The sequence below is a fragment of the Haematobia irritans genome, chromosome 4 (assembly GCF_050003625.1).
Source record: "Haematobia irritans isolate KBUSLIRL chromosome 4, ASM5000362v1, whole genome shotgun sequence".
NCBI lineage: Eukaryota > Metazoa > Arthropoda > Insecta > Diptera > Muscidae > Haematobia > Haematobia irritans.
Window position 1 is genome coordinate 107,067,773 of NC_134400.1, and position 26,847 is coordinate 107,094,619.

At 35.7% G+C, this 26,847-nt stretch overlaps 2 protein-coding genes and 3 long non-coding RNA genes across 8 annotated transcripts; 3 read left to right on the top strand and 2 right to left on the bottom strand.

Moving 5' to 3' along the window:
* Positions 1-7,273: 7,273 nt before the first annotated feature.
* On the top strand, positions 7,274-8,709 carry LOC142234132 (uncharacterized). The gene is made up of 2 exons (XR_012721570.1): positions 7,274-8,222; positions 8,298-8,709. It is a non-coding gene; the product is annotated as an uncharacterized LOC142234132 (long non-coding RNA).
* LOC142234133 (uncharacterized) lies at positions 7,584-9,526 on the bottom strand. Its single transcript, XR_012721571.1, has 2 exons — positions 8,624-9,526; positions 7,584-8,548 (listed from the first exon to the last, which is right to left on the bottom strand). It is a non-coding gene; the product is annotated as an uncharacterized LOC142234133 (long non-coding RNA).
* A 100-nt stretch (positions 9,527-9,626) lies between these two features.
* LOC142234131 (uncharacterized) lies at positions 9,627-20,878 on the top strand. Of its 4 annotated transcripts, none has more exons than XM_075305213.1 (4): positions 9,627-9,981; positions 10,039-10,301; positions 20,335-20,396; positions 20,467-20,878. In XM_075305213.1, the coding sequence occupies exons 2-4, from the start codon at positions 10,109-10,111 to the stop codon at positions 20,485-20,487; spliced, it is 276 nt and encodes a 91-aa protein (XP_075161328.1). In that variant the 5' UTR covers positions 9,627-9,981; positions 10,039-10,108; the 3' UTR covers positions 20,488-20,878. The 4 variants fall into 4 exon arrangements, with proteins under 4 accessions (XP_075161328.1, XP_075161326.1, XP_075161329.1 ...); XM_075305211.1 differs by having other exon boundaries at positions 9,630-9,981; positions 20,335-20,391; XM_075305214.1 differs by having other exon boundaries at positions 9,631-9,981; positions 10,039-10,277.
* On the bottom strand, positions 19,753-22,015 carry LOC142234135 (uncharacterized). The gene is made up of 2 exons (XR_012721572.1): positions 20,793-22,015; positions 19,753-20,717 (listed from the first exon to the last, which is right to left on the bottom strand). It is a non-coding gene; the product is annotated as an uncharacterized LOC142234135 (long non-coding RNA).
* Positions 22,016-22,632: 617 nt separating this feature from the next.
* Positions 22,633-25,043, top strand: LOC142234130 (uncharacterized). Its single transcript, XM_075305210.1, has one exon. The coding sequence runs from the start codon at positions 22,759-22,761 to the stop codon at positions 24,637-24,639; it is 1,881 nt and encodes a 626-aa protein (XP_075161325.1). The 5' UTR covers positions 22,633-22,758; the 3' UTR covers positions 24,640-25,043.
* Positions 25,044-26,847: the final 1,804 nt, after the last annotated feature.

The window sequence follows — 26,847 nt, forward strand, 5'->3', positions numbered from 1 at the left end:
ACAATAACAAAACAAAACAAATGGAAAACATAAATTTAAACCAATGGAGGCAAGCCTGCAAATAATGTCGGTATCTGCTGTTAAGGGACTAATAAATAAGCTCTCAGCTTTAATCCAATGCTTTTTGTACACTCCACAATAGGATGGGTGGTGTACATACCCAGCAAAAACTAGGTAACCACATCTCATTACAAATTACATTACCAAAAGTAAAGCTGTCATTACACGTTGCATTGCATTGCGGTGAGTTATAATGATTAACTTGTAATGACAAAAATAAATACTTTTCGGTAATTTTCGAATTGTTATTCTAAAATTTTTAGGCAGTTGGCTGTTAATAAATGATGGTAACATTAGGTATAATTATTCACATAATTGAGCATTTACATAAAAAAATCAAAAAGAATATTTAATGTAACGGTAATTCTGAAGATTTTACCGTTAAGAAATTTTTATTACAAATATTTCATAAAATTGTGTTTAAATTAATTACATTATCATATTATGTTTTAAATAAATGTTTTCTTATACCTCATTCACATTACACTTCCAAAACTCAAACTAAATTTTGAATGCCATTTGCCTTATAAAAAAGGGACTTAAAATCCACTTTTAGTAGATTCGAACCTAATGTGAATTGGCTATTGGATATATTATAACGTAATTCACGAATCCAACTCCCTTAAACAACCTACATTTATTTCTATTTTAAGTGTTATATTAATTTGTGTGTAATCTTATTTAGATTATTTATTAGATTTTTGTTTATTTATACAATATTCGTGTCTATTCAAGTAGTGCTCCTATTACAGCATCACTCCCCATATTTTGATCCATTGTAATCGGCAATAGAAATCAATATTTTAGAGATTTGGTTGCCTGAAACAATAAGTGGCTATTTTTCAAGCTTTGGTGTATCTACGAATAAGTTATTACATATTAGGTGATTATATGCTTTAAAAGCACTACTTATTTTATGGCTGAAGGTATGCCTGGGGAGAAGTACTTTCCTCCTAGGACATGCGTATGTAAATGTAATCCGAAGCGATGCCAATTAATAAGTGGTTATTAATTTTTAAACAGGCTTACCTACAAGATTACCGGGTAATGAGAGTTTTTGCTGGGTATGATGTCATTCCGTTTGCAATGCGTCGAAATGCTGTTCGCAGTCCTCGTAAAATATATATTCTTGGTCGTGGTGAAATCGGACATCGTCTGTTCGACCATCACACTAACATTCGACTGAAACAAGCTATGTGCTTGAAACTAGGTACATTTAGTTATTATTGATGTACACCCTCAAAAAAAATCGCTTCTTTAACATATGTTCCAAACATATTTTGCAGGAAGCACATATATTATTGGATACTGCCGAAACATTAATATGTTTGTTTTATGTGAACATATTATATGTTTTGAAGCATTTTGAGCCAAAAATATTATATGCTTGGAAGAATTTTTCCCAAACACGATTGTGCTCATTCCCTAACATACTCGTAATTTTCACTTCCACGAAATTTTTTAGTTATTGGCACCTTTTTCTGTAATACAAATAATGTTGAAGAAATTATTCACTTTTATAATTTTTTTAAATTTTACCTTTCGCCTGCACGGAGAATCGAACCGAGGACCATACAGTTTGTAAGCCAACACACTATCCACTGGGCTACGTAGCTGTTATAGTCACCTGTAGATAATTATCGTTTTAAGTTACATTTATATAGCATAGTTTGCAGCGCCCACGAGCCCATGCAAACATAACATTATTTAACAGAAACATACATTTGTTTGCCACGTGGAGCAGTGGTTAGCATGTCTGCCTTGCATACAAAGGGTCGTGGGTTCAATCCCTGCTCCGACCGAACATTTTTTTGTTTTTTTTTTTTTAATTTACACATTTATATTTATACTATATTAAAATTTAAATGAAACTTCGAAATGTGTGTTATTAAAGATTTATAGTCAGTAACAGTGCTTGATATAAACGAAATTGACTGATTTTTGGATAAAATATTATTTTTTATTGCAAAAATATCAATTTTTAATAAAAAACTGTTTTTGTACAAAACTATAAAATTTGGAAGGAATTCAAAAACTAACAAAAGAACGTGGAGTCGAGTATAAACATACATACATAATTTTATAATATAAACATAAATTTATTTAGGAGTGAACAGTTTTTTACTTGCATTTAACACCATCGCTCTAAAATTCCTTTTAATTTTCTTTAATAATTCATTTTAAAGAAAATAAACTTTTTAAATTGTTTTAGCTGTAAAACTCGAACTTAATGCCCGCTTTTATATTTGATGGTGTCCGTCAACTCCTCGTGGACTACTTTTTAATAAAGAGGAACTAAAGTTTGTATTTTTACATTTTACTGTGTAATTTTTCACTATTTCCTCCTTATTTCATTTTACTGTCCCAACTCTAAAAAGAGTATAGTGCCCTTTCGTTATTTTTATGAAGACCCCTGATTTATTTTAACGAAAAATTGTGCCCATAATGCCAAAATGATAAACAAAACACATGTTCACACATGCATAAAATGCTGCTCTCAAGGCGAAAACATTGCAGTTTGTTTTTCAAATGTCTATTCTCTTGGTTCCGAATGTCTATTCTCTTTATTCAAATTAAATAATATTTAGACTTAAGCATATCAAAATTTTTAGCCTTATCATAAAACAGTTTTCCGAAACAACATACAAGCGGTTTCACAGAAATTGTTCTTTTTTCATTCTCTCGCTTTGTTATGTTGATATCTTTCGTCAACCCTCCCGGTTTCCATCTCTATTTCTTTCTCTATACTCTCTTTTTGTCGCTCTCTGAATAAAATATCACAACATATATATGTTTACTCGAAATTTGTTCATTTATATATGTTTACATTCACACATATTATTTTTATGAAACATTCATGCCCCAAACATAATATATTCTAACATATTAACATAGATGTCCCAAACATTTAGTGTTAGTTTAGGAACATTACATGTTCGCACTTAAATATATTGTGGTTTAAAATCGTGCCCGAAACACATTTTGTTTATATCGGAACATATGAAAAACATATTTTTCTAACAGTGTAGGCATTGCAAATTAGTTACTTAGAGCCTGTTCGAAACCGAAACTTTTTATTATGGTGAGACATTAATTTACTATGGTGAAAAACAATTGCTAATTTGATGTACTCATTTCTTTAACAAATAAAATTACTTTTTGCTTGTTATACCCTGCTCCACACTGTGGTCCAGGGTATCACAAGTTAGTGCATATGTTTGCAACACCCAGAAGGAGACGAGATAGACACATGGTGTCTTTGGCAAAAGTGCTCAGGGTGGGCTCCTGAGTCGATATAGCCATGTCCGTCTGTCCGTGCACACATTTTTGTAATCAAAGTCTAGGTCGCAGTTTTAGTCCAATCGACTTCAAATTTGGCACAAGTATGTGTTTTGGCTCAGAATAGATCCCTATTGATTTCGGAAGAAATCGGTTCAGATTTAGATATAGCTCCCATATATATATTTCGCCCGATATGGACTTATATGACCCCAGAAGCCAGAGTTTTACCCTAATTTGCTTAAAATTTTGCACAAGAACAATTAGTACTATAGTCAAGTGTGCCAAATTTTATTGAAATCGGTTCAGATTTAGATATAGCTCCCATATATATATATCGCCCGATATGGACTAATACATATATATTTCGCCCGATATGGACTTATATGGCCCCAGAAGCCAGAGTTTTACCCGAATTTGCTTAAAATTTTGCACAAGAACAATTAGTACTATAGTCAAGTGTGCCAAATTTTATTGAAATCGGTTCAGATTTAGATATAGCTCCCATATATATCTTTCGCCCGATATGGACTAATACGGTCCCAGAAGCCAGAGTTTTACCCCAATTTGGTTGAAATTTTGCACAGGGAGTAGAATTAGCATTGTAGCTATGCGTGCCAAATTTGGTTGAAATCGGTCCAGATTTAGATATAGCTCCAATATATAGCTTTCGGCCAATTTACACTCATATGACCACAGAGGCCAATTGTTAACTCCGATTTAGTTGAAATTTTGCACAGGGAGTAGAATTAGCATTGTAGCTATGCGTGCCAAATTTGGTTGACATCGTTCAGATTTAGACATAGTTCCCATATATATGTTATTCTGATTTCGACTAAAATGGTCAAAATACCAACATTTTCCTTGTTAAATCGCCACTGCTTAGTCGAAAAGTTGTAAAAATGACTAATTTTCCTAAACTTCTAATACATATATATCGAGCGATAAATCATAAATAAACTTTTGCGAAGTTTCCTTAAAATTGCTCCAGATTTAAATGTTTCCCATATTTTTTTACTAAAATTGTGTTCCACCCTAGTGCATTAGCCAACTTAAATTTTGAGTCTATAGATTTTGTAGAAGTCTATCAAATTCTGTCCAGATCGAGTGATATTTAAATGTATGTATTTGGGACAAACCTTTATATATAGCCCCCAACACATTTGACGGATGTGATATGGTATGAAAAATTTAGATCTACAAAGTGGTGCAGGGTATAATATAGTCGGCCCCGCCCGACTTTAGACTTTCCTCACTTGTTTTAATATAATCAAAACCTGCCAAGCCTAGTGATGTCGTAAATGTCGAGTATTTTCACCACGTCAAGTATTTTCACCACGTCAAGTATGTCTACCACGCATAGAAAAGCGTGGTAGAACTTTTCAAGGTTAGCTTAGGTGGCAGCGCGATGTATCAGGCTCACTTAGACTATTCAGTCCATTGTGATGCCACATTGATGAACTTCTCTTTTATCACTGAGTGCTGCCCGATTCCATGGTAAGCTCAATGACAAGGGACCTCCTTTTTATAGCCGAGTCCGAACGGCGTTCCACATTGCAGTGAAACCACTTAGAGAAGCTTTGAAACCCTCAGAAATGTCACCAGCATTACTGAGGTGGGAAACTTTTTGGTGTTCGGTCGAAGCAGGAATCGAACCCACGACTTTGTGTATTCAAGGCGGGCATGCTAACCATTGCACCATCGGTTTATATGGGGGCTATATATAATTATGGACCGATTTCGACCAATTTTTGCATTGGTGATTGAGGTCATATATTAACACCACATACTGAATCAGATGAATTTTGGTCTTCCAAGAGGCTCCGCAAGCCAAATCGGGGGATCGGTTTATATGGGGGCTATATATAATTATGGACCGATGTGGACCAATTTTTCCATGGTTGTTAGAGACCATATATCAACACCATGTACCAAATTTTAGCCGGATCGGATGAAATTTGCTTCTCTTAGAGGCTTCGCAAGCCAAATCTGGGGATCGCTTTATATGGGGGCTATATATAATTATGGACCGATGTGGACTAATTTTTGCATGGTCTGTAAAGCGCATTACAGAGACTATCAGTTATTCCGGACGGAATGCCGGTGTTTGTAAAGAATCCCAATAAACACAGGATGAGTGTTTTTCAAATGCAACAACTTTTCAGTTTGAGTGTAAATATAATTTTCAACATAAATTCAACTTGACTTGAAATAGCTCATCTTCAATAAATCTTCAAATTGTTTGCGAATTACTTCCAATTTGCCAAAATTTTGACGAAATCTTTGAAAGGGTGTTGAAGATAATATGAGAAAACTTTGACAAAACACTACCCTAAAATGCAACGAAAAAACCAATACTTATTTGTGCAACGAAGTTCGTGGCCAATTGCAAGAAATAAAAAAAAATAACTGTATCAGTTATTCCGGACGGAATGTCGGTGTTTATAAAGAATCTTAAGCGGACCTTAGACGGTCGGATAAACACTCCGACAGAGGTTCGTCTATTTGTTGTGTGTTCGTTCAAGTTTTGCCCTTACACTGCACGAACAAATGTGATGACAACATGAAAAAATAAGAAGAAGCATAAACAAACAATGAAATTGTACGAAGATTTATGGGTGAAACCATTTTTTACTGAAAATATGTAAGAAAATAATAAAAAAAATCCTGGTATATGTGTCAAAACAATGATTCCTGAAGTAATCCACATTTAATATATTACAAATTACTTGATGAATTTCAAAATACTTGTCGCCTGGTTTCCCATTGATTGTAAGTGGAATTTTTCCACGTTTTTGCCACAATACTGGTGTAGATTTATATATTTCATTAATTTTCAACCAGAATTGGCGATCCATCATTAATTTCATTGCAGAAATGCCTGTTTTTAATGTAAAAATAAATTTGTCTTTGATAATGTTTGTCGAACATCCCCTTACACTCAATGATTTGTACCACCCAACCAGCAAAAATCAAAGTTGTTTTGATTTTATGCCAACACGTCCCCGCGACAGCCGAACACGACCTTATACTATCGGATTTGTCGCCGCAACGTGTTGTGTCGCAGGGTTTATCCGACCGTATAAGGTGCCCTTTACAGTGTGTCGAATCGATACGACTTGTCGGCGATAACTAAATAATCGGCAAATGTGTTATCGATCCCATAAACATGCAGCAGTATCGATTATGCCTTCGGACTTAACATATAATGTGCACAATATATGGGATATGTTCGACACGAGCACTGTCGTCCGGAATAACTGATATTCTGTAATGCGCTTTACAGATTATCAGTTATTCCGGACGACAGTGCTCGCGTCGAACATATCCCATATATTGTGCATATTAAAGGGTGATTTGTTAAGAGCTTGATAACTTTTTTTTTAAAAAAACGCATAAAATTTGCAAAATCTCATCGGTTCTTTATTTGAAACGTTAGATTGGTCCATGACATTTACTTTTTGAAGATAATTTCATTTAAATGTTGACCGCGGCTGCGTCTTAGGTGGTCCATTCGGAAAGTCAATTTTGGGCAACTTTTTCGAGCATTTCGGCCGGAGTAGCCCGAATTTCTTCGGAAATGTTGTCTTCCAAAGCTGGAATAGTTGCTGGCTTATTTCTGTAGACTTTAGACTTGACGTAGCCCTACAAAAAATAGTCTAAAGGCGTCAAATCGCATGATCTTTGTGGCCAACTTACCGGTCCATTTCTTGAGATGAATTGTTCTCCGAAGTTTTCCCTCAAAATGGCCATAGAATCGCGAGCTGTGTGGCATGTAGCGCCATCTTGTTGAAACCACATGTCAACCAAGTTCAGTTCTTCCATTTTTGGCAACAAAAAGTTTGTTAGCATCGAACGATAGCGATCGCCATTCACCGTAACGTTGCGTCCAACAGCATCTTTGAAAAAATACGGTCCAATGATTCCACTGTTATGTGCGTGTTTATTCTAAAGTTCAATATGGCCGTCCGACTAGCTATGGCGGTCTCTTTGGGCGAAGTCCTCAACCCGCCAACATTGAACACACAGCACAAACATTGAAAAGAGGGAATTACGAAGACAAAATTTACTGACACTGGGGAAAACACCGATATAGAGGCCTTGATGTCGAGCCCCTCGCTCGCCCGCCCAACCTAGGTCCAAAACTGCCCTCGCCACGATTATTGGACCCCCGAATACCACACACCGAACTCACACACTTACCTCATTCCTTTGCCCCCTTATTTGTTAATTACCAACACATATTGTTTCGTTTCATAAATTACAACATACTAAATTTATTGTTTCTTTAAAGAACAGATAATGGTACTAATCCTAACTCGCTTTATGCTCCTTATCCTAATATTACAATTTCAAAAACTTACAAAACCAATTAACAATAAAAAAAACAAGTGAAGAACAATATCTTTCTAACACTAAGTTTCTGGCTCACTATTTAGGACAAACAACACGATTCCTAAAGCCCTTGCTCACAGCGCAAATATCCGCGCTAATATTTTACTCTACTTTCCTATTAAAAGAGCTCTCTTAACAGACTTTTCTGCACTTCTTACTTCCAGCAGTAATAACGCCAAACAAAACGAACAGGGACTACGAAATCTAATTGATTCCCTAAGCCTTTATTTCAATAAAACACCAAGATATTATTCCCCTTACAATCAAATAGTCAAATCCTAACTTTACTTATGTACTAATCACTATATTCCTATCTCTACTGCTACAATGATTTTCTTCTAAATTTTGTTATGCCTTCTTTTTTTTTAAACTATATCATATATATTTCCTGGTTATTATTTATCCTTATTTTTTTTTTATACGTATTTCAGGTGAAAATTTGTTTGCGGAACAACGATTACAGCATATAAACGGACACACACAAATTGGTAAGGTACTTTCTTTACCTGTTTTACGCAGTCAGGCTTTTAATAAAGTAATATCTTGTTTCTTCTTCTTTCCAGCTTTCCGTACGGTGGCAGTAATTCAATTTATATGGATCTTCATTCAAATCCCACCACGGTCAAACATCAGCTTACTTGGCCAGGAATGATATGATCACGCTTGCGTAGTGTCCGTCCAATAATCGGGAAATTATGTCTATGGAGCTTTTTGCCGATACCAGAGACTCAATCCGCCAAAACCAAAAAAGAGACACTGGCCCTCCGTACAGCAACGAAGGCCAGTGTGAACGTCACAATTGCCGGCGATGTTTCTATTTACACAAAAAAACATACACAGAAAATCAACAAGCTACTCTAATGCATTCAACAGACAACGTATTACTCACTTTATTATTGCAATATAATATTTATTAATTAATATTATTATCGTAACAAATCAATAAACACATTCATGCAACTTTTATCAACACAACTATGCTGTTTCTTTTTAATATTTTATTTCAATTCAAATGATTTCCCACTGTCGCTGTCCACTCAGCAATGGCTACTTCATCTCTTGCCATTGGCTTATATACCCCCTCTCACCAGACGCCAACTTTCCATGATCGACCATTTTTCTCATTTTCTTTCGGCCATATTTTCCTTTTATTCCCCAAAAGCAAATGTCTGTCCTCGGCATTTTCTCCACCAGGGTTGATATGGACTATCGTGAATTAATACTACCAATTCGAATTAACGGTCACTCCTGCCACCCCTATTATTTAAATCACCCAACACTCACGAACGTTTGAAAAATATTTACTTTCAATCATTTTTCAAACATGTTTTCAAAGGATTAGGGTAATATTCAATTTGAGAAAATCGCGTTCTCCACAACAAACAGACATTACCCTCAACACTAGAATTCAACACGTTAGCTCGATTTCTCAACATATTAGCAACAACTTTCCATACTAAATATCATTTTAATTCTTCAAACCTATTGGAAAATTTGTCGCTAGCAAGCAATTTTCAACGTTATTTGAATTAATGTTGAAGATGGGATTCATTATCGAATTGATATGGTGTTACCTATGAAAAATGCTCATACCTCCGTTTATTCGGAGTAATTACTAAAAATTTATGAATAAATCCCGATCTCAACATGACATAGATACGAAATATCACCTGACATCTCACTGTCGAGGATATTACTCGTTTTCATTTCCTCTGAGATTCCTATCTAAGTAATTCCTCGATTTGAATTCTTAGCCCAAATCAACATGTCTGAAAACTTCGAATTCACATGTTCCTCAAACGTGTCATGCCTACTACCTAATTCATGCATCATCTCGAACCCACTCTGATCACTTCCTAAATCTTATCGATAAAGTACCACTTGCAACTAACTTCTCATTTCGCCATTTTCCACCATACGCCATACTACTTTCGGAACGATTTTCTTTTCCTAGAAATAAAAGAAATATCAGTTTCCAAAAAAAAACTTCTAGGCCCTATTAAATAAATTGCCTGACATTCATAGTCCACAAAAAGAACCCAATGCCGGCAATCATATATCTATCCTGTCGAGCCCAAAATCTACACCCATCGTCGCTCCCTCGTTACAGGCCTGTGGATGACCTGCAACAAAACATCGAGGACGACAAGGCATCGATGACGTGATCGATGTGCAGGTAAGACTACTCACGTGGGGAACTCCCACTCCCTGACCGTCTCACATGCCGGGCATTTTGTCACTGGGCAGGTAAGTCTATATGTACTATTTGCCCCCAAACTTTTTGAAAACCTTCCCCATCCATAGGACGTTCGACTGGACGTAAAAGCGCAATGCTTTTACCCGGATACAGTACACATCAATGAAATATAATTGAATGGTCAACTACTCTTGTCAGCCAGAACCCAACATATATTCAATCATCACAGTATCCATGGCCGCCGCCTGTTACTCTACAAACCCCAAAGTGATGTACACAACAACAATATGTTCGACCAGCTATGCGTCCACATCAACACAACCACATCTGCCACATAGACTCACAGGTACGGCAACTCCCAGTAACCCAGGTAGTGTGTTGCCATCATGTCTGTCCATACGTTCGTGTCTAATAAAAACCCCGTATTAATACCCCCTTGTTTGTGTCGTTTATTTGTCCCATTACTAACGTTGTAAACAATATGTGTACTATTATGTCGGTCAATAACACAAATCACTGAAGAATCTTCTTTCCTCTATTTTACACAATTTGACTTAACCGACTACCATACCCGGTAGTGCATTTGAATTGTTGCCTGGCTAGTACACCAAAGTTGTGGAAAACCAGGATTGCCAAACGTTTCAGAACTCTTGTTCAGGATTCTTGTTAGACTGAAAACTTTCATTTACATTCCTCGGTGAGGTGGTTACATTACACAAAACAAAATAATTTTCTGGCACCATCTCGAAACTTATTGATCCAATTTATACTCTGTTTCTGTATGTCGAACGAAAAACAGTCCTCGAGTTCGAATCAATTTGAGTTTCTGCATTTTTGAAAGTTCCCATCGTTTGTATGAGCGTACATTGATTATCAAAAAATGCGTATTTTCAATATTTTTGTCTGAGAATTGAATCAAATTTCAAAATTGTTTTTACCTTTTTCTTGGCACCTATTGTATATGTTCGTTTGTTACTCGACAACAAAATATGAAGTGACTTGCCTGTCGGCATAGAGAAACCCAAATATTTATTTTTTTACTGTTTCAACTAAATCCGTTGAATCAATTATAATTCCATTACCCTGAAAATATTTATGAACATTTCTAAGATACTTTGGACATTGAATTACAGTCCTAATTGAGAATGCCCTGGTGAACCGTACAAAATAGTTTATAAAATTTTCCCCAAAGCATATTTAAGAACCAAATATAGTTTTTGGAATATTTTTGCACTGTAATATACATAAAAGCTCCTAAATGCGATCAGCAAACATTTTGTTTGCTGTTATGCCTCAATTCGATAAATATATATTATTTTTGGTCAAACACATATATATTCATAAAATTTATTTTAATCATGTTTGGATAACTCTCAATTAACATTTTTATTTATTTCATGCGAAATAAAACATGTTTTAGTGTCATCGAGCTTAACAACGTGGCAGCTATTTTAGCCCATTTACTGCTGTACCGTTTTCAGCAGACTTTCTGCTGTTTTAGCAGGCTTTCTGCTATCCTTACGAACAAATTTTTTTGGGTTTAGTATCGCTCATAGCCAGGGATGGGAATTACAATTTTTTTAAAGAAAGCACCAACAAGGTATTTTTTTAACGGAAAAGTACTTTTCCCTAAATTAAAAAAAAATCCAATGGAAGATTATTGTCAATGTATCCTCCAGACAAAATTTTAAAGAAAATGAAATTTTATTTGTCAACTCATCACTTTTATTCATCAATTTTTTTCTTTTTCTTTTGTTGTCTTCATGAATTTCCTGCCAATAATTAAAAACACAATTTTGACAAATTGTGTATAGAAATAACACTCAATAAAGTTCTATAGAAATAACCTATGGACTTTTTAAACACAAATAAACTTTTAACGTGATTTTTATAGAATTAAGATTTTGACAAAAATTTTCTTTAGAAATAAAAGTTTGACAGAATTTTCTACAGAAATAAAATCTGGCAAAATTTGTTTTAAATATGAATGTTTCACAAAATATTCTATAGCACTAAAATTTTGATAAGATTGAAATTTTAACACAATTTTCTATAGAATATTTAGAAAATAGAAGTACAATTTTGGCAAACTATTTTATATCATAATTCTGATATCAGCTCAAGAATGCCTACATCAAAGGTACTAAATCGTTCGGGGGGGGGGGGGGGGGGGGGGGGGGGGGTACTGCCCACGATGAAAAAGTATTAAACAAAATACTATAGTATTGCATTTTCCATCCCTGCTCACAGCTTTTGACTTGAGCATGACTAAAATCTACGATAAAAATATGGTTCGATTTGAAAATTTCCATTAACTCAATTACACATGTAATTACTATTGATTGTAAGACTCACTTTCTTGAATTAAAACGAGATTAATGTCATTCGCCTTTCCATCGGACTTCGCGTTCTTAGTTTGATTAAAAGAATTGATTCTTCGAAAGGCTTTTTTCATTCAAAAAAAAATAAAAAAACTTAATTCATTTTTTTATTTATTTTTTTGTTGCACACCGTTTAAACCGCATACTTTTTCCATTTCCCAATGTCGTTTTTACGAAGATACTTAAGAAAGGAACAAATTGTTATTTGATCGATTTCCCTTATACCTATTTTATATCAACTCATATCCACAACAAATGAAATGTATTCTCAATGATAATTTTGTGGAAAATCTTAATTTTAAAAACAGTCACAAAAATTTGTTTAGCAAGCGTTGTCTGGACGTTCTGCTTACAACGCTGCCTCTTCTAACCATCCGCCATCTCTGACTGGGAACTCTTCTGTTCCAATTGTTTCTTTCTGCGATTTGAAGAAAACCATCTCTTAAGAATTGAAGCAAGACAGGAACCCATTGGTTATTAAAAACATCATATAAAATATTTACAAGAAACTATGAAGCATTTCCTTTACAAAAAAACATCTTCCAACTCAACATATGATAAAAAAACTCGCATTGAGATTTTTGTTCCTGACTCGGTCGAATATTCGTGGAATTTCATCGAAATAATGTTCTCTTCTCGATTCACAGAAAAAATATCACCAAAATATTTCCGATTAAAAAGTTAATTGATGTTGAAATTTTTTCAATTAATACATTAATTGATACAATTAGCGTTTTAATCAAGTTTTTAACATGAAGTTAATTAAGTCAATCATTGAAAATTTTGAAATTTTTTTTTTTTTATAAAAAAATTTAATTGATACAATTAAGTTTGTAATCAAGTTTGGAAGATTAAGTCAGTTAAAAAATGTGATGATTTTTTCTTAATTTTTTATTAAAATTTTTTTTCAAAATATCAATTGTTAATCCAAAAAACTCTAAGCTAATTCAAAAAGTACTTGAAAATAGTTAACTCTCTAATTTAAAAATTAGTTGTGTTTTGCAGTCAACATTAATTAAATTTTTAAAAATTTAATTGAATTTTGCTAATGAAATCAATTAATTTTTTAATCAAGAATTTTTTCTATGCCCAATTAAAACTGTGATTGATACAATTATTTCGTGATTGAATCAGAAAAATTTACTTTGAATCAGTCATATGTCTTCTATGTTCTTCATAAGCATTTGATGATAAAATAGCACGAAAGACCTCTTAAAAACAAATTTTAAAAATGTATCAGAAATTGTTGCAAAAAAATAGAAGTTGCCTAAAAGCAGCTGATTGTATGTAAATACGAAATGACAGTGTTGCAAGAGTTTGAACAAACGCGCGGGAAACCCAGAACATTCACGCCTAACTTTCATTCACTACACTGAAAGAAATAACCCAGTGGAACCGCACTTATTTTGTTGCTGGCGACCCGATTCTCAGGTCCAATGTGCCGAAGTTATCTTTTTAAGTCTTTAGCGTGACACGTGCCAATTGATTTCCCCTTCATATCTTCCAGAGCATACATGTTATTGCCAATTGGTTTTACAATTCTGCATTTTATAAACTTGCGTGCGAACTTCGCATTGAAGTTTTTCGCGAAATCACTCAGTACATAGTTCCTCTTGTAAACCTCTTGACCGGGTGTAAATGTGACCATTCGCGCTCTTGCGTTATATCTTTTCGCGCTTTGTTCATACGCATTGTGCATATTGGTCTTGATTTTTTCACGAATGATTTCCAACTTGTCTTTTCTGTTCAATTGTGTTATCTCGTGATCGGTCATCGAATGCAGTCTTTGAGCAAGTTTATAGTCTGTACCGTGGGTATACATATTGTAGCCAAACAGTGCAAAGAACGGAGTTACTCCCGTTGCACTATGAATCGATGTCCTGAGGGCACATTCTATCTCTGTCAAATATAGATCCCACTCTCGATGGTCATTTTCCAAGTAAGCTCTTATGGCAGCTAACACGGATTGGTTTACGCGTTCTGACGCATTAGATTGAGGAGAGTAGGGAGCCGTTTGGACATGGTTAATTCCATATGTTTCAATCATGTCCTTAAACGCTTTCGAGATAAACTGAGCGCCGTTGTCACTATGTATGGTCTCGGGTACCCCGAACTTCCGAAAAATGTCTTCAATCATAAATTTTACCACATTCATTGCCGTTGCCTCACGCATTGCCTTCAAAAATGTGAATTTACTGAAATGATCTACTACGATGAAAATGAAACAATTTCCACTTTTCGATCGTGGGTATTTTCCCAGGAAATCAACATACAATTTTTGAAAGGGGCGTTCGGTAACTACCTCGTTTCCTATCGTTGGCTGCGTATTTTCATTTGTCGGTTTGGTCTCCTTGCACACTGTACACTTAGAAATGTATTCACGTACTTGCTTCGCCATTTTTGGCCAATAATATTTTTCCCTTAAACGATACAACGTTTTTGATATCCCTCCATGTGCAGAAGTAGTCTTATCATGGGCTTGTTCAATCAAAGTCTGGGTCAAGGAGTCCGGAATCCACAATTTCCACTGGAATTCTTGAGAATACTCATCGTTCGTAACGTGTCCTTTTTTAAATATCATATTATCAACAATTCGGAGATCGGGTAACTGGTCTTTATTCTCCTCTATTGTCTCCCTCAATTCTCGGTAAAAGTCGCTATCGAATTCCGTAGTCTCAAAATCGAGTACCTGGTTCATTTCTATCTCTTCTGCAATGGGCAATCGAGAAAGCATATCGGCCACTACGTTGTCCTTACCCTTTCTGTGTTCAATATGGAAATTATATCCTTGGAGTTGCAATGACCAACGAGCTAAACGACCACTAAGGTCTTTCAGATTCATAAGCCATTGCAAACTCGAATGATCCGTAATTATAGTAAACTCCATAAGTTCAACATAGGGCCGAAACTTTTTGATTGCCATTACCGCAGCCAGGCACTCTTTTTCGGTTACGCTGTAATTTCTTTGGCATTTATTCAACTTTTGGGAATAAAACGCAATTGGATGTTCTTCCCCCTGAACATTCAACTGAAACAGCACAGCGCCTATGCCATATTCGGATGCATCGCACTGAATATAAAACGGTTTTGAAAAATCCGCATGACGCAAAACCGGTGCAGAAGTTAGGGCAATTTTGAGACTCTCAAATGCCCTTTTTGCTTCCTCATTCATGACAAACCTTGGCGACTTCTTCAGAGTATCAGTGAGTGGAGCCGAGATTGTTGCAAAGTCCTTTATAAACCTTCGGTACCAACCAGCTGTCCCCAGGAAACTTCGTACCTCTCTTGCACTTTTTGGCACCTTTATTTTCCGAATTGCCTCTATTTTCTCGGGGTCCGTCCGTAACACACCTTCCCCTATTATAAAGCCCAAATACTTAAGTTGTCGAAAACAAAACTGTGACTTCTTAAGTCCTATCGTGAGACCCGCTTTCTTTAGACATTGTGCCACTTCGCTTAGGAGCCTCAGATGTTCGTCAAAATTGCCAGAAATGATCAAGAGGTCGTCCAAGTACACGAAGACGTTCTCCTTCAAACGTTGGGGAACAACTTTGTCCATCAGTCGGCATAATCTTTGTGCAGCATTACACAAGCCGAACGGCATCACACGGAACTGGTACAATGGACGACCTGGGACCGTAAAGGCAGTGTATGACTTACTCTCTTCATCTAGCTCAATCTGCCAGAAAGCATATTTCAGGTCCACGCTGCTAATATAATGGGTTTCGTCAATACGGCTTAATATACCGTCTATATTTTGCAGCGGATAGGCGTCCTTAACAGTCAACTTGTTCAATTTTCGTGCGTCGAGACAAAAACGATTCTTTCCAGGTTTTCGTACAACTGTAGTTCGGTTGCTCCACGGACTCTCACTCTCCTCAATCACGTTTAGAGCTAACATATTATCGACTTCCTGATAGGTTATCGCTTGCACGGCTGGAGACATCGGATAATGACGATCTTTAACGGGTTCAGCTCCTTCGACTAACTTAATAGTGTGCTTTTCCAATGATGTACAGCCTAATCCATCTTTTTCGAAAGTACTGAATTGATGGATAACATCATTTAATCGTTTAGATTGTTCTTCCGTTAACTCATGAGGGTTCATCTTATATATCGCATCAGGGTTAGCCATGTTTTCCGTTATCTTTTCGATGTTTATCTCCGCTACACTCAACAAATCAGGGGCTAATTGGAACAACCGCCAGAAATCGATTCCTAGGTATAAATTTTGTTCCAAGTCGGGGCACAGGAACAAACTTATTTCCTTTTCCTGATCTAGATACGCCACAGTAACTTTTATTTTTCCCAAAATTCTATATTTCTTTCCGCCAGCTGTGGTAACACTACTTGAGATTGGTATAATTGGAATTTCCAACTCCTCAACAATCTCCCTGCAGTCCTTTCCTAACATGCTGACCGTTGCCCCGGAATCTAGAAGTCCTTTTATTGACTTTCCCGAAATCTTGACTTCAGCGTAAACTCTAGGATCATTCGGTAATTTCGTGACCCTCGTTAAGGAATCAACCAGATATCTTTTTTGATCCCGCCACTCCTTGGCCTTTTCTCTCAATCTGACGATTTTTTTCGGGATTGATTTTAACTCAGAGTTGAAAATCCTTTCTCTAATCTTCTCATAATTTAGTTTCCGTTGTTCTAAAGGGACATAATGTCTCTCCGCCTGACCAAAATTCTCCAAATTTATCCTAATACTATTCTTATCATTCCTAGGCTTATCATTACTTAAAATTTTAATCATCCTATTATCTACTGATTCTGTGTTACAGGGTTGTCGGTCGGACGTCGCTCCCCTGTAATCGCCACGTCCTTCCTCTGGTTTCCCTGCTGACATATGGGACACTTTGGGGTTACAGTGTCTGGTTTGCCACACTTGTAACAAAAAAGCTTCCTAAACTCTGCAGGACAGTCCATGAACATGTGTCCACCTTCCCTACAGTTCCAACATATAATCCTTGATCTTGGTTGTGGAGGAACGCGTAAAGCTGAAACATCCTCTTCTATATCAATATTCGGGTCCTCGTCCGAGCATCCGTAATTCTGTTCGTACACTTCATTCACCTGTCTACTGGGTCTCTGTGGACCAGGCATAGCTCTGTTTTCACGTCTTGGGAAATTTCGCTCGGCCTCGGTACATTCAATTCGAAGTTGTTCTACTGAAGATATCGTCATTTGATACACGTGGCGTTTGATATCTTCTCGTATGTTGCCTTTCAAGATTTTAATCATTTCATATTCATAGATAGGCTGCATTAATCTTGAGCGCAAAATCCCCATTTCGTGAAAATAGCCATTAACCGTCTCGTTGTGTCTCTGCTTACGTTCAAGCAGCTCTCGCAGAATGTCAAACTTAGATTGTGGTGTTTGATATTGGCTGAGCAAGGCATGTTTTAAACCTTCCCAGTCTGTACCTAAGTTGCTCCGTCTATGAAGCCAATACCAGTCCCGAGCCTGTCCTGACACTAAAAACGAGAAATCCCTTAAAACTTCGGCCCAAGGAATGTTGTATTGGGCCTGCATAACTTCCAACCGATATATAAAATCATTGACCCTTAGATCTCTTGGATCGCCACTGAAATTTAATCCCAATTTATCCACTCGGATTCTGAGTGGTTCATTGTTGATATTCAACCTAGGGGCGAGACCACTGCTGCTAGAAGGTGTTTGGGAAGTGCTTGGCAATTGAACAATCGGATTTGGGTTTGAATTAGCCAGAGCCTGAACTTCATTAGTTGGTCTATCTGTAGTGGTCGAACTACTCGTATTCGGCATGTCTGGAATTCGAGGCATAGTTGATTGTTTCTGAACGACATCAGACAACTCTTTCATTCCCTTCGCAAGAGAATCAATCATTTTCCGGACGTCTGCCATTTCCGTTCTGACCATATCCTTAACCTTATCCTCAAGTGATCTCTGGACGGACGCTGCTTCGTCCTGAACTAAATCCCTAACACCTGGTGGAAAAGTTTCCCCTGTCCCATTGTTAGAGTGTTGGTTATTGCCAAGAGAGGCATTCGTATCGTTTGGCCCCCTTCTCATTATTGTATCGGCCAGATCCATAAATTGGAACGTATTCATGTTGGCATTCGGATCTGTCATTTCGTCTTCGTACGTGGGTCGTAATTTTTTCTTATTCCTCGGATAATAAGTCGATCGATTGAAGTCAAAGGATTCGTTTCTCACTCTTTTGTTCTTACCCTTAGAGCGAGTATAATAGCTCATGGCCCTAATTATGTCCACCGAATTTTTTCTCCCTTTTGGACTCGAATCGTCCCAAATTTTCAATACTTATGTTCACTTATAATATTAATATAGCAGTAATATAATGAATGACAACGACCAATAATATAAAAATATCAATAATACAAATTACTCTAAATAACATAGACTACAGCTCAACAAACACTTTTTTCTCACAGTAACACATATATTATTAGGGGGCATTGGCATTTCCAGAGGCAAGTGTGTGCTTCTAGTGTGGTTGTTTATTCCTTTATTATTATTTTCCTTAAAGCGATCTCTGTTGAGATATATCGATGTTTTCCAAGACATTAACAAGTGAGAACCAATTGCAAACGAAAAAAACCCATTTCTCCAAGGCCCATGACATTTCTGCCCTTCTTTCTCACCTTGCAGAAAAGATCATGGCAGACGGTAAACGCAACACATCTGACTTTCGCTTCTTACACGAAACGGCTATTGCACTTTCCCTACTTGAAAACTTTGTTGGATTCTATTTTGCTTAGTCGATTTAAAAACAAAAAACAAAGTTTACATAAAGACAAACAAGACTTGTACAACACATGTGTTGTCCAATTCGGAACTAACACGATATTGCACTGTCCGTGGTATCATGGAGAAAACATTCTTTTTGAAACTAGATTTATTATTGCACTACAAAACTTGATTCATACAAGGTTGGCTGCATTAATTTATCACAGTAAAAAGATTAAAATAGTTTCCTTTGGTCTATTGCTCTAATTCTAGTATTCTATGAACTTTGTGCGTCGGTGTTATTGCACAAATTTGTCTATCCTAATATCACAGATCAGTTTAAAGACGCGATATCAGGTATTATGTCCTTACTTTTAGTTTGGGCGCCATCTCTGTTATGTGCGTGTTTATTCTAAAGTTCAATATGGCCGTCCGACTAGCTATGGCGGTCTCTTTGGGCGAAGTCCTCAACCCGCCAACATTGAACACACAGCACAAACATTGAAAAGAGGGAATTACGAAGACAAAATTTACTGACACTGGGGAAAACACCGATATAGAGGCCTTGATGTCGAGCCCCTCGCTCGCCCGCCCAACCTAGGTCCAAAACTGCCCTCGCCACGATTATTGGACCCCCGAATACCACACACCGAACTCACACACTTACCTCATTCCTTTGCCCCCTTATTTGTTAATTACCAACACATATTGTTTCGTTTCATAAATTACAACATACTAAATTTATTGTTTCTTTAAAGAACAGATAATGGTACTAATCCTAACTCGCTTTATGCTCCTTATCCTAATATTACAATTTCAAAAACTTACAAAACCAATTAACAATAAAAAAAACAAGTGAAGAACAATATCTTTCTAACACTAAGTTTCTGGCTCACTATTTAGGACAAACAACACGATTCCTAAAGCCCTTGCTCACAGCGCAAATATCCGCGCTAATATTTTACTCTACTTTCCTATTAAAAGAGCTCTCTTAACAGACTTTTCTGCACTTCTTACTTCCAGCAGTAATAACGCCAAACAAAACGAACAGGGACTACGAAATCTAATTGATTCCCTAAGCCTTTATTTCAATAAAACACCAAGATATTATTCCCCTTACAATCAAATAGTCAAATCCTAACTTTACTTATGTACTAATCACTATATTCCTATCTCTACTGCTACAATGATTTTCTTCTAAATTTTGTTATGCCTTCTTTTTTTTTAAACTATATCATATATATTTCCTGGTTATTATTTATCCTTATTTTTTTTTTATACGTATTTCAGGTGAAAATTTGTTTGCGGAACAACGATTACAGCATATAAACGGACACACACAAATTGGTAAGGTACTTTCTTTACCTGTTTTACGCAGTCAGGCTTTTAATAAAGTAATATCTTGTTTCTTCTTCTTTCCAGCTTTCCGTACGGTGGCAGTAATTCAATTTATATGGATCTTCATTCAAATCCCACCACGGTCAAACATCAGCTTACTTGGCCAGGAATGATATGATCACGCTTGCGTAGTGTCCGTCCAATAATCGGGAAATTATGTCTATGGAGCTTTTTGCCGATACCAGAGACTCAATCCGCCAAAACCAAAAAAGAGACACTGGCCCTCCGTACAGCAACGAAGGCCAGTGTGAACGTCACAATTGCCGGCGATGTTTCTATTTACACAAAAAAACATACACAGAAAATCAACAAGCTACTCTAATGCATTCAACAGACAACGTATTACTCACTTTATTATTGCAATATAATATTTATTAATTAATATTATTATCGTAACAAATCAATAAACACATTCATGCAACTTTTATCAACACAACTATGCTGTTTCTTTTTAATATTTTATTTCAATTCAAATGATTTCCCACTGTCGCTGTCCACTCAGCAATGGCTACTTCATCTCTTGCCATTGGCTTATATACCCCCTCTCACCAGACGCCAACTTTCCATGATCGACCATTTTTCTCATTTTCTTTCGGCCATATTTTCCTTTTATTCCCCAAAAGCAAATGTCTGTCCTCGGCATTTTCTCCACCAGGGTTGATATGGACTATCGTGAATTAATACTACCAATTCGAATTAACGGTCACTCCTGCCACCCCTATTATTTAAATCACCCAACACTCACGAACGTTTGAAAAATATTTACTTTCAATCATTTTTCAAACATGTTTTCAAAGGATTAGGGTAATATTCAATTTGAGAAAATCGCGTTCTCCACAACAAACAGACATTACCCTCAACACTAGAATTCAACACGTTAGCTCGATTTCTCAACATATTAGCAACAACTTTCCATACTAAATATCATTTTAATTCTTCAAACCTATTGGAAAATTTGTCGCTAGCAAGCAATTTTCAACGTTATTTGAATTAATGTTGAAGATGGGATTCATTATCGAATTGATATGGTGTTACCTATGAAAAATGCTCATACCTCCGTTTATTCGGAGTAATTACTAAAAATTTATGAATAAATCCCGATCTCAACATGACATAGATACGAAATATCACCTGACATCTCACTGTCGAGGATATTACTCGTTTTCATTTCCTCTGAGATTCCTATCTAAGTAATTCCTCGATTTGAATTCTTAGCCCAAATCAACATGTCTGAAAACTTCGAATTCACATGTTCCTCAAACGTGTCATGCCTACTACCTAATTCATGCATCATCTCGAACCCACTCTGATCACTTCCTAAATCTTATCGATAAAGTACCACTTGCAACTAACTTCTCATTTCGCCATTTTCCACCATACGCCATACTACTTTCGGAACGATTTTCTTTTCCTAGAAATAAAAGAAATATCAGTTTCCAAAAAAAAACTTCTAGGCCCTATTAAATAAATTGCCTGACATTCATAGTCCACAAAAAGAACCCAATGCCGGCAATCATATATCTATCCTGTCGAGCCCAAAATCTACACCCATCGTCGCTCCCTCGTTACAGGCCTGTGGATGACCTGCAACACCACCAGCGTACAAACCACACCAAATAGTGCATTTTTCGGGATGCATGGGCAGTTCTTGAACGGCTTCTGGTTGCTCTTCACTCCAAATGCGGCAATTTTGCTTATTTACGTAGCCATTCAACCAGAAATGAGCCTCATCGCTGAACAAAATTTGTCGATAAAAAAGCGGATTTTCTGCCAACTTTTCTAGGGCCCATTCACTGAAAATTCGACGTTGTGGCAGATCGTAAGTCTATTCATGATGAAATGTCAAAGCATACTGAGCATCTTTCTCTTTGACACCATGTCTGAAATCCCACGTGATCTGTCAAATACTAATGCATGAAAATCCTAACCTCAAAAGAATCACCCTTTATAAGTTAAGTCCGAAGGCATAATCGATACTGCTGCATGTTTATGGGATCGATAACACATTTACCGATTATTTAGTCATCGCCGACAAGTCGTATCGATCCGACACACTATAAGATTCTTTACAAACACCGACATTCCGTCCGGAATAACTGATAGTCTGTAAAGTGCATAAAGCGCATCGTTGGGTTTTCAAAAATATGTCACCGATAATTTCTTTATCGGCACTGAGTGACGTCGCGCATTTTCATACTAGGTGGTGAATGGAAAAAATAAACAAGTGAAGAAGAAGCATATTTTTGTTTATCTCGCCCTACAGAAGTGCTTTGTTTATTTCAATAAATTAAGCTAACACAGAACTTTTTTTTTGAAATGGGTGGTAGTCGTTGCCATTTTCGGGACTGCCGTGTAAACACATACAATAATCCTGGCATGCACTTCTTCCGATTTCCAATAAGAGATTTGGAGCGTTACAAGAAATGGAGAGAGTACTCGAAACAAGAAATCATGCTAACATATCCCCTCAGTAAGCAGAAAAATATTGTTATATGTGGACGACACTTTCGGGATGAATGTTTTATGAACTACAAAAAGGAAAAATTGACCCCTTTAGCTATTCCAACAATACACCGACTACAATTGGATAAAGCATTAGACTATGAATTGGATGTGGAAAATGGAGTTTTGATCACACTTAAGGCTCCACAATTAGACCACTTAATCGCACCACCAGGATTTGATTGTTTAGGACTAGAACATGACGAACATATATGGAAAAAAGTAAACGATTCCCAAAAACAAAAAAGGCTTTTGGAAGAGGTAGTGGATGACGATGGTTCAGCTCATGAATATATAAACGACGTGTTGGAGGACATTGTCCAAAGTGACGTTGCAAATCCAGTGAATAAAAATGTAGAAAAATTTAGTGTGGAATCTCCCCGTCCTGCTTTAAAACGAAGTTATAACAATTCAATGGATGGACAATCAAATATTCACGCGAGTAAAAAAACGAAGATTTCCAAGATAATTAAACCTTCAGAATTTTACAGGGATGTTAAATCAAATGTTGGAAAGGAAACACATGTAGAAACAAAAATACAACCTAATTATGTGCACAACAATATCCCGAAAATTATTAATCATCAAATAATTGAAATTGATGCTAACGCTACATTGATAGATAAAGAATCTTACAATATAACGGAGAATGGGACTGATTACGAATTGGTAGAAACAAGAACTAATATTGAAATAGATCAAGACCCTACCACAATTGAGAGAGAACAAACCGATACAGTTATATTGCTTCCACCTGCAGAAAAGACTCTGCTACATATGGAGAGCGATTATATTCTCAAACTGGAACAGAAGAACAGAAACTTGCTGAATCAGAAAAATTCTATTGAAAAGCAATTTCAGAGATGCCAAAAAGAAAGTTTCCAAAAATCAAAGAATATTCAGGTACTCAAATCTGAAATTGTTGATCTTAAAAAGAAAAATGAATCATTGAGTCAATTGCTCACAGATCAATCATCTGCTGATGAAATTGTTAGTCTTAGGGTGGCATACGAAAAACAACTTGAAGCAGAACAAAGAAAATATTCCTTAGCGGAACAAACTTTCGATGTACAAATTAATGCACTACAGTCTAGTCTAGATATGGTGAGGAGACAATTGTCGGAAGCAGTAAATCACGTGAACAGCATTAACGAAGATAATCTTAGAGCACAAGAGGAAAAAATCTATTTACAAAAGGAGAAACTGGAGGTGGAACAATCTCTACAGAGTTTACAGGAAAAATTCGATAATGTTGATGTAGAACATCAATTATTAAAAGATAAATATGAAATATTGACAATAACTCATCAAAAGCTGGAGGAAAATTATAAAAAGCTAGAAAATCAACATAGTCAATCAGGCAGAGTTACAACAACCAGTAACGACAATTTCTCGGAAAATCAAAAAAGAGCTCAAAACTCCGCCACCACTACACCAACAAAAGCTCAACTTTTCAATGGTATTAAACGCTATATAAGTTCATCCATGCAAGCCTTGCTTCGCATGGAGATGTTTGGAAGCTCCGATAGAGAATGGAAACAAGACGAAAGGCAGGTTTCAGTTGATCTTTTGCGGCTAGGTGAATCCGTTTATAATTATTTCACTGATGAATGGCGTTTACGCTTACCAATGTTGCGAGACGTTCGTAATTGGTTGACCCAGGCTGTAGACATAGAACAGGAGGAAGATTTGTGACTTTGGTCTCGCGTAATACATACACAGAAAAATCATCACCAATTAAATAGTTGATTGAAAATGACAACGTGTCCACTTAAAAAACTGATACAATTAAAAAATAGTCAGTTGAGAATATTATTGAAAATGTTTATATTTTTAATTCAAATATTAATTATCCTAAATAATATTTATTTAAATAAAAACGTTTATTTGTTGAAAACGTGTTCAACAAGTGAGAAATTTAAAATAATGAAACTCTGAAAATGTATCGATGTATGCTTCGAAATATAAAGAAATGTGTTACGGTTCGCAAGAATAATTGAAGTCATTCTTACCATCAATTATGAGGGCCATTTATTTCGATATTTTTCTGTCATAAATTTAAAATAAATTGAATATTTCGAAATTTTTGGTATAACATAGTTTTTATTTATTTATTTATTTACAAAATTAGACTTATAGTATAATATAAGAATAATATTACAATAGTAGCATTGGCTACAGAGGCCATCAGCTAACTAACATAAAATTAATTGTAATTGTTTTATATGATCACTTTGGATTGCGAAATGAAATTGAATATTTTGTTAATGTTTTCCTCATTAGTAGTTTTTAGCAATGACATGCCTGCATTATTTAGTGTATTCATTTGTAAGTTACTAGTTTCCGACCAAGGCATATTAATTAAAGGTAAAGTCACGAGCAAACGTGTGTACACCCCATGATATTGAGAAAGTCAAACTAAAAAGGCAGGTCACTTAAGTTGACATTTTGTGTATATGTAGTGTTGTTGTATTGTAATATATATGTACACAAAGAATGTAAACAAACCTACTAAACGTAAACAAAGCCTTTGACAAGATGAATGTCGATAGTAGTCACCTGTTTCCATGACTTTACCTCTTTAATATGCCTTGGTTTCCGACAGGATTCTAATATACAGTATGTCAAGAAAGTCTTTTGACATTGCCAAATATTTAAAATTCCAGAAATAATTGAAGTAAAAATCGAGTTGTTAATTCGTTTTGAGAAAAATAAAATATGTATACTTTGCAAAATACATAATAAAATATTTTTTAAAATTAAATTATATTTAATTTTGGAATAAAACATAATTTTTATCCTATTGTCAAAACACTTTCTTGACATACTGTATGTTCAATACTCGCTGTATCTCCGCAGTTAGGGCAGTTATTGTCTTTATCTTTATTAATTAGGTATTGATGCGTAGTAATACAGTGTCCCATACGAAGTCTGGAAAAAATACGGATTTTTTTCTTGTCTATGTTAGTGGGGTAGCATGGTATGATGTACTCTGGATTAGTGGCGCTGTAATGTCTATGATGGAAGTTATGTTGGTTCCTCAGTTTAAGTGCATTCAGCTCTATAATAATGTGATTTTTTAGATCGTTCTTTTCTATTAACGAGTCTGCTATAATTTTATAATGAATTTTTATTTGTAACAATTGTCAAGCATTGGCGTAAATAGCAACATTCTCGTAAGGGGTAAAATCTTAAATGTGTGCTCATTGTAAAGACACCTCAAAAAGAGAAAAAGTAAATTCTTGTAGATGAATATTTAATTGAATGATTTATTATCATAGTTTGTAGAAATACTGTATGGTATTTGGTAAGATGAGATGACAAAACCATAAAATGGTTTATACGATATCGATCGTCTATCTAACTATCTTGCATTCTAAAAGGCGTTGCCGAAATCAACTCCTGTAGTTTAGTCAACGCATGGTTTTAAGCTGAAATCAAATAATAACGATTGAAGTAGAAACCAACAAAATAACTACAAATAAATGAAAATGCAACAAATAATTGATTGCCTCAATTAAAAACTTGAATGAGAGGTGCTACTATCCTGCCAAAATTTTGGGGGCGCTTCTGAGAATCCCCACTACGTCGAAAACAATCATATACGAATATAATCATAAGCGCCGTCACTATTGAGAATTTGTACCACCCCAAGCTACTACAAAAAAGTTTCTCATCAGTGCAATTATTAGGTGCCTATTTAGATCAATTTAGAAAGACTCCAATAAGAGCCCCTGCAAACTATCAGAAAAAGTGCATTTTATGTTAATTGTAGAAGAATCATTGTGGTCAAGTAAAACACGATTGTGTAGATGTTTATTGATTTAATTAAACATTTATAATTTCTTATAAATATAACATTTTTCGGTTTATCTCATCACATTTAACATAATTTTTTGCATT